The sequence below is a fragment of the Chelonia mydas genome, chromosome 25 (assembly GCF_015237465.2).
Source record: "Chelonia mydas isolate rCheMyd1 chromosome 25, rCheMyd1.pri.v2, whole genome shotgun sequence".
Classification (NCBI taxonomy): domain Eukaryota; kingdom Metazoa; phylum Chordata; order Testudines; family Cheloniidae; genus Chelonia; species Chelonia mydas.
In genome coordinates this window covers 11,595,857-11,603,147 of record NC_057858.1, presented here as the reverse complement: position 1 = coordinate 11,603,147, position 7,291 = coordinate 11,595,857, and the positions used below count along the sequence as shown (strand labels likewise).

Below are 7,291 nucleotides of genomic sequence, written 5' to 3'. Positions count from 1 at the left end.
TGCCAGGCGGTGAAGAATGTGACTTAGACGAAACCTTCAGCATGGTTCTCCATGGAGATGCACCCCGCTAAGGGGACCCCTCACAGACCAACCCTACATGCCTCTGGGGCGACCGCTCCCAGCTTCACCCATCCAGACCACAGCTGGGGCAGGAACACCCCCACAATTAGCACGTCACCTGCAGAGGAGCACTGTGCAATTTGGCTGGTGCAAACCATGGGTTCCGTTCCACAGGCTGAACCTGCCTCAGAAGAAGGTCACACATGGCAAGTTGGGGCTTTTGTTTTCTTTAATTGATCAAAGCGATATATCGGCATCAATCTGTCTCACGCCATCTGTACAAACGGGCGGGGGAGGGAGGGGGAGTCGGGCCCAGCCCCAGTCCATGGCTTCTGCACATCGACAACAGAATCCCTGCAACACACACAAGTGGAAAGGTTTGAAAGGGATCCAGGCTAAGGGAACAATGAGGAACACAGTGCCTTTCCTCTGGAGGCTTGGAAGTTGTTCGTGGCCTATGTGAAACAAGGCATTGAGAACCACGAGCACCCTTGACAGCCCCAGGGGAGTGGACAAGGAGCAAACCGGCCATACAGACCAAGGTCTCCTCTCATCCATGAGGATGACCAGGGGCTAACAGCTGGGCAACCTGTCCTCTTATACCTGCTCAGGTGGTCTCTGGGGCTTCCCGTGCAGCACCTTTCAAACCCAGCAGGCACTCAGCCAAGCGCCAAGGCTCAGCATGCCATATGCTGGCAGGATCGTGCACTGAGCTCAGGGGGCACTGGGCAGAACCACAGAGACAGGAGAAATTCGTTCTCACTGAGGAGATCAGCGTCAAAATGGGGGTGGAGGCATGTGTAGCTATTTAGCTTAGGATAGCACAGCCTGCCATACCCCCCACCTGTAAGTCAGACTCCCACTACCAGCCCATCCCCAAATTTGCCCTGCCGTGTCCGAGGCTATATCTAGAAGCCTTCAGACCCCACAGCGAAGTCTGTAAATAGCAGTGACATATTAATCAGAGTGCCGCTATGAATGCAGAGACTCCAGCTTGGGTCAGGAACCGATTGTGGCCAGGCATTAGCTACCTTCTAGTCATTCGCTAACCAGGCACCCCTCCTGCCCTGCAGCCATGATCAGAGACTGACCTGGCCCATGCTGCCATCTAATGGCAGAGGTCTGCTATGGCAGGGGCATACCCCCAACTGCTTTAGTGTCTGCATCTGGTTGTTCACCAAGGGCCAGGGCTGCAAGAGGGTTCCCTCCTCCATCAGGGCAGCCAGGGAAGCTTGGCTGTCGATACACCAATCTCCCATTGGGCTGAGTAGCCCTGCGCCGCCGCCTCAGCCCTTCTAGATGGGGCTTCAAAGAGGACTGAGTTAACAACAAAGATTGGGAGCTCCCTACCAGGTCACGTTACAGATGAAGTGAGCTGTAGCTCACGAAAGTTTATGCTGAAATAAATTTGTTAGTCTCTAAGGTGCCACAAGTCCTCCTGTTCTTGTTACAGAAGACGCTTACCCTAATTACTCCAGGGCTTTTACAAGGGCCTCACTGGCTTCTACGTTAATCTGGGCTTCTACTTTAGCCGTTTCGTCAGGTGCTGCAGCCAGCTGGGATAAGGCCTTATCCAGATTCGACTTAGCAGTCTGTAAACACACAAGCAAGGGGAAGAGTGGTCACTGGGAGATTAGGAGCAGGAAGGTACGTCAGAGCACAGCTGCCTCTGGCACTGCTGGGGATTCTGGGGCTGGAACAGCTACACCCTGAGATGCATCACTGAGCTGAGCGGGTGGCTGTTATTATGGGGACTGGACGTAATGAGCTGGGCCCCACACCAGCACTGGGTGCCCAGGGTGGGTGCTCAGGGACATCCTTATACCACACACTGCTCATTCAAGTCAAGCCCCTTTTCAAGCACACAGGACCTACGAGGACAAATTTGTCTCAGCAGAGGCCATGGAGACAGACCAAGTGACCTTCTCAGTCGGGGCACTGTCTGGGGTGTCCCTGGGCTGTGGATAGACAGGACCTGCTGCCCCAAGTCAGCCAGCCAGGCCCCTTTCCCCAGGGCAGCTGTCACCTTAAGAGAGTCAGCAGCGCTGCAGTAACAAACCGCTCTTAAAGGGCAAGGGCGTATTCAGAAACACCACACCAGGCAACTGCTGAGCCAGCAGCATTAAAACCCTTCCTGGGAGGGCACCGAGGCGGCTTGTCCTTGGTGCAGGAGCAAACCCCAGCAGCCCAATGTTGCAGCCTTTGCAGCGCAGGCCAGCCCTGCGCGCCGGCACTCATCCACACACAGCGTGTGTAGAGAGGCCTGTTCCGTGGGTCTGAGGCCAGCCTGGGCATCGGGCAGCCTACTACAGGGCCCCAGGTTTAAAAGATGGGCCCCCCAAGACTTTGAAGCAGGTGTGGCGTTGCGAAAGATCGCTGAACACTCCAGGACAAAGGGAGGCAGCTTGCAGGGAGGGGTTAACTCAGCTTCTGTCCCCTGTATCCTTTAAAGGAAGGTTTAATTCTATGATCCTGGGCAGTGGGTGGAGAGCTCAGGGTGAGGAAACAGACCTTGATCTGGGAAAGCCTTCCTCAGCCACAAGAAGCTCCTGAGACAGGCAGCCCACGCAGGAGGAATGGGGAGCAAATCTCCCACAAGAGACCTCAGCATGTAGTCGGATTCTTTGCCCTGCTAGCAAGCGGGGCCCAGCCCAGCCTGTTCCCCGCCACCCAGGGTGGGCAGGCGACTGCAGGGTACTCACAGTGAGATCCAGCATGTCCAAAGCGGCTACCTCTTCTGCCAGCAGCTGCACAGAGGAGTCTGCATTGACTGTGATGGAACCACTGCTCACTGCAAACACAACAGCAGGGGGACGGAGTCAGTGGCTGTACTGGGTGGCCCCCAGGTACAGGGCAGGGCTGTGAGCTAAGCCTGGTTTGTGGGGCCAGGTCACAGGACCACGGTGGCAGGAAGGAGTCACAATGGCTGGTACCCCTGTCTGTACCTAGTGGAGCTTACACATTCTTAGCCCGCCCCCACACCAGGTCTGTTGTCGACTATCACTGCCCCAGGCATCCGGTGCTCTAGTCACCAGGACAGACTACCCAGACCTGCCAGGGGACTGGCGCACGCTTCAACGGTGGATCTTCACTTGCCACTCACCCAGGTCATTTCTTCGCTTGTTCTAGGACTCTTACAGCATCCTCCAGCTGAACACCTCAATGCACTTCGCAGAGGGCTCACAAGTCTGCCAGAGTCCCTCCCCTGCCCCAGGAAGGAGGGATTATCCCCATTTTACTGACAGGAGGGCTGAGGCAGAGAGATGAAGTGGCTTACCCAGACTCACACAGTACTAGAGCCATAAATAGGACTCAGGAGTCCAGATTCCCAAGAATCCATCCGTTGGACAACAGCCCCCTCCCAGACCCACAGACAGGACCTAGGAGGAGTCCAGGCTCCCATGATCAATGGTGAAGCAAAGATTCTCCCCCACGGTAACCCCAAAGGGGAGTCCTTCCCAGACAACAATTCCTCCCTGAGGCCTCCTTTCACACTTTCAGGACCCCACCCAGTTTCACACACCAAAGTACTTGGTCATTGTGCCATCCTCGGCAAAGACTGTCACAACTCCGGGTTTCAGGACCTGCAGGGTGGGAACGTGAGCCGCCAAGATGCCAAAGTTGCCGCTCAGTGTGGGAACGTCCACCTGCTTCACGGTGGCTTCGTTGTACAACACCTGAGAGAGGGGAAGGGTGGTTGGGAGCAGTTCTCTACCCTGACAGCAGGAGGCAGTACCAGGCAGACATCAAGGGTCCCTCATCCCATCCTGCAGCTCACTGGCTGAGCAAGGGCCAGAAGGGACCCAGGGAGTCTGCTCTCACAGCATGGGCACGACCTGCTGAGTTAACAGTATCCCTGCCCTGCCCTCCCAGGCTGAAGGGGCGAGCGGGTTCAGTGTAAGCGTACAGCCAGAACGCTTCAGAAGGGTGGGACTCGGGAGGTTGGGAGGGAGTGGGCCTGGCAAACACTGACTGGGAAAGCGCTCCAAGCGCAGGGGGGCGGCGTGAGGAGTCATGGAGTCGGGAGTGGGCGAGAGAGACAAAGGGAGCGGTTTGGAGAAGCTTGGGAAGAGCGTAGGGAGGCCTTAAAGTGAACCTTGGCCGAGGAGGCTGATAGGAGAGAGATAGCAAGGCAGGCTCCTCGCAAGTCCTGCCTTGCAGTGTTAATGCTCTGTTCCAGCCCTGGGCATCCCCCGCCCCCCCAAGGCACTCTGCCAGTGTAACCTCAGACTGGAACTGCAGCACCCCCTGCTGGCCCAACCCTTGGGCACCCACCCCGCTCCCCCCACGCACCTCAATCATAACCTGCAGCACCTCTTGCTATCCCAGCTCCGGAACATCCCCCACACAGCTCTGCCAGTGCACCTCAGTCCCAACCTACAGCACCTCAGTTAGCCCAGTCCTAAGGCCCCATGCTAACCCTGGGCACCTCCGTGGCAGGAGACGCAAGCCATGCCGAGCCACCAACACCATTAGGAATCAGACAGACCAAACATCTCGCTTGTGAGCCAACCCTGACTACAAGGTACGGGGAACACAGCAGCCACAGCAGCTCCAAAAAGGCAGGACTGGAGCATCAGGAATGCTGAATGCAAGGGGTGTGGCAAACTGGAGAAGTGTGGGCGCAGAGCTGGCATAGCAGGGGGTGCTGCAGGGTCAAAAATGAACTTAGGCTGTAAAATCCTCAGGGCGGAGCTCGCCTTTTCGCTGTGTGTGCAGGGCCCAGCATATCGGGGCCCTGATCTACGACTGAGGACTCCAGTGCTACTGCAGCACAAACAAACAACACAGCTGGGGAGCTTCAGAACTGGGTGCTGCAGGGTCAGGTTAAGGTGCACTGGCTGAGCTGCATGGGGGCCCCAGGACCAGGCTAGCAGGCTGGGGGTTCAGGACCAGGACCGAAGAACACTAGCAAAGCAGCCTGGAAGATTAGGTTATAATCTGATAATCCAGTGTATTGTGCCTGAACTACTGTCTCCATCTCTTAAAATAATAAGATTTCTAAATCCCTTTCACCCCCAATGGTTGCTCCATTAGGGCCTGACCCCGGCCTTCCCCCCTGCACTGGGCAGCCAGGGCAGATCGTTTGCCCAGCATTTGCTCAAGCATTTCTCTCCATTTGGCAGAGAGCTCGTGCTGGGTTTAAACAGGCCGTGGACAACATTTCTCTACCAGGTGGACACTCCTTGCAGGGTCTGTTATCGCTATGGAACAATCCACAGAGGTTAGATGCATAAATGGCATTTCATGGCTCCCATCAGAGCCTCGGGATCCGCACCCACCTCCTTCCCCCAGCGCTGCCAGAGCCCCTTGCTCTCACAGGGCTGGCAGTGTCCTGCATATGCTCTGAAGGTCACTACACCCAGGCTCCTGATTGTGCGTGTATCTGGGTGTGTGTCTGTGTGTGACAGAATTCCACACCTGGGGACTCTTCCTTGCCATCCCCACATGGCACAGCCACCGCTCGCTCTAGCATGGGGCTGCATGTTCCAGTCTAACTGGGCCTTACCCGCACCCTGCAGAGAACAGCCCCGTGCCAGCCACAAGGCAGGCTCCCAGGGGAAGCTCCCAGAGGAGACAGGAAAACAAACAGCCCAGCCTCGAAGGAGAAGAGACCTGGCTGGTTGGGGACCAACATGACCAGTTCTAACACTGCAGACCGCTAGGAGCCGGGGGCAAGGCCTGGCCTCTCCCCTACTTAGGGAGCCCCCAGGCCAGGAAGTGCAGGGAGATGTGATGGGGGGTTCAGTTCCCCCCTTCACTCCCTGGGATCGCCCCACACACACACACTAAGTGCCCCACCCCTCATACCCCCCCGGCCTAGGACCCCCCACACACCCCCCTCGTACCCCTCAGGTCCCGGCCTAGGAACCCCCCCCACACCCCCCGTACCCCCCCGCCTCGGCCTAGGAGCCCCCCCACATACCCCCCCCAGGCCCGGCCTAGGACCCCCCCCAGACACACCCCCCCTCGTACTCCCCAGGCCCGGCCTAGGACCCCCACACTCCCCGGGATCGCCCCCCCCCACACACACTAAGTGCCCCACCCCTCGTACCCCCCCGGCCTCGGACCCCCCCACACACCCCCCTCGTACCCCCCAGGTCCCGGCCTCGGACCCCCCCACACACCCCCCTCGAACCCCCCACCCCTGGCCTAGGACCCCCCCCCCAGGCCCGGCCTAGGACCCCCCCCACTACCCCCCCTCGTACCCCCCGGCCCGGCCGAGGGCCCCGGCACCTGCGTGGGCGAGGCGAAGGTGAAGGACATCTGGGCCGGGCCGGCGGCCGCCTCGGCGTAGGAGCGGGCCGGGGCGCGGCGGCCGGGCAGGCGCAGCGCGCGGGGCCCGAGGGCCAGGAGGCGGCGAGCGGGCAGCATGGCGGGGCCGGGGCGGGCGCGGAGCGGACAGGCCACCAAGGGCAACGGGGCCAGCGCGGGGCACCCTGGGAGAGGGACGGACTGCCACGCCCACAATGCACCGCGCGAGGGGCCGCGAGCGCTGCTGGGAGTCGCCGCCCTCATCGCGCTGCAGACCACAAATCCCATAAGGCACCAGGGCAAGGTGGGGGGGGGGGGCCTCGCTGCTGCTGCCGCGAGGGCTCATGGGAATGGTAGTCCTGATAACGCCCCAAACTACAAATCCCATGATGCACTAGGGCCAGGGTCTGTGCCGCCGCGAGGCCTCGTGGGAATTGAAGTACTCATCAAAATAATACTGAGGCTATGAATCCCACAATGCACTGGGGCAGGCCTCCGCTGCCTCTAGGACTCCTGGGAGTTGTAGTTTTTTCCTCCTGTGCCCCGCTATTTACTTCCCACCTGTTTGTTTATTGTAGGGTCGGGTTTTCCCCCTACCCCCCCCCAAAAACCACTCCATAGTATTTATGACCAGTGCTCTTCGTCCCAGCATCCATTTCCACCTGGCGGGTAGCGGCATGCACAGGACCAGTTGCATGCAGAGCAGAGACCATTTTATTAATAAAAGTAGGGTAGTGGAGTTACGCATAAAGAAATGATGTGATTTACAGCTGTGTAACAGGACTCAGCCAGCTTGCCCTGGCCCTGCCAACGCTCTTGGGAGGGAGAGTCCCTGTGCCACTGTTTTGCATTAATTTTTAGGCAGTGTTAATGGTAATAATGTAATTAATTAATAAATATAGTTAGCTCATGTCCAGTGCTTTTCATCTCTAGCTCTCAAAGCCCTTTACAGAGGAAGTCGGTATGACTATCCCCA

The 7,291-nt window shown here is 58.3% G+C and overlaps 1 protein-coding gene across 1 annotated transcript; it reads right to left on the bottom strand.

Moving 5' to 3' along the window:
• Nucleotides 1-271: 271 nt before the first annotated feature.
• Nucleotides 272-6,453, bottom strand: ATP5F1D (ATP synthase F1 subunit delta). The gene is made up of 5 exons (XM_037885862.2): nucleotides 6,298-6,453; nucleotides 3,584-3,737; nucleotides 2,763-2,851; nucleotides 1,525-1,652; nucleotides 272-414 (listed from the first exon to the last, which is right to left on the bottom strand). The coding sequence occupies exons 1-4, from the start codon at nucleotides 6,433-6,435 to the stop codon at nucleotides 1,530-1,532; spliced, it is 504 nt and encodes a 167-aa protein (XP_037741790.1). The 5' UTR covers nucleotides 6,436-6,453; the 3' UTR covers nucleotides 272-414; nucleotides 1,525-1,529.
• Between the last annotated feature and the right edge of the window lie 838 nt (nucleotides 6,454-7,291).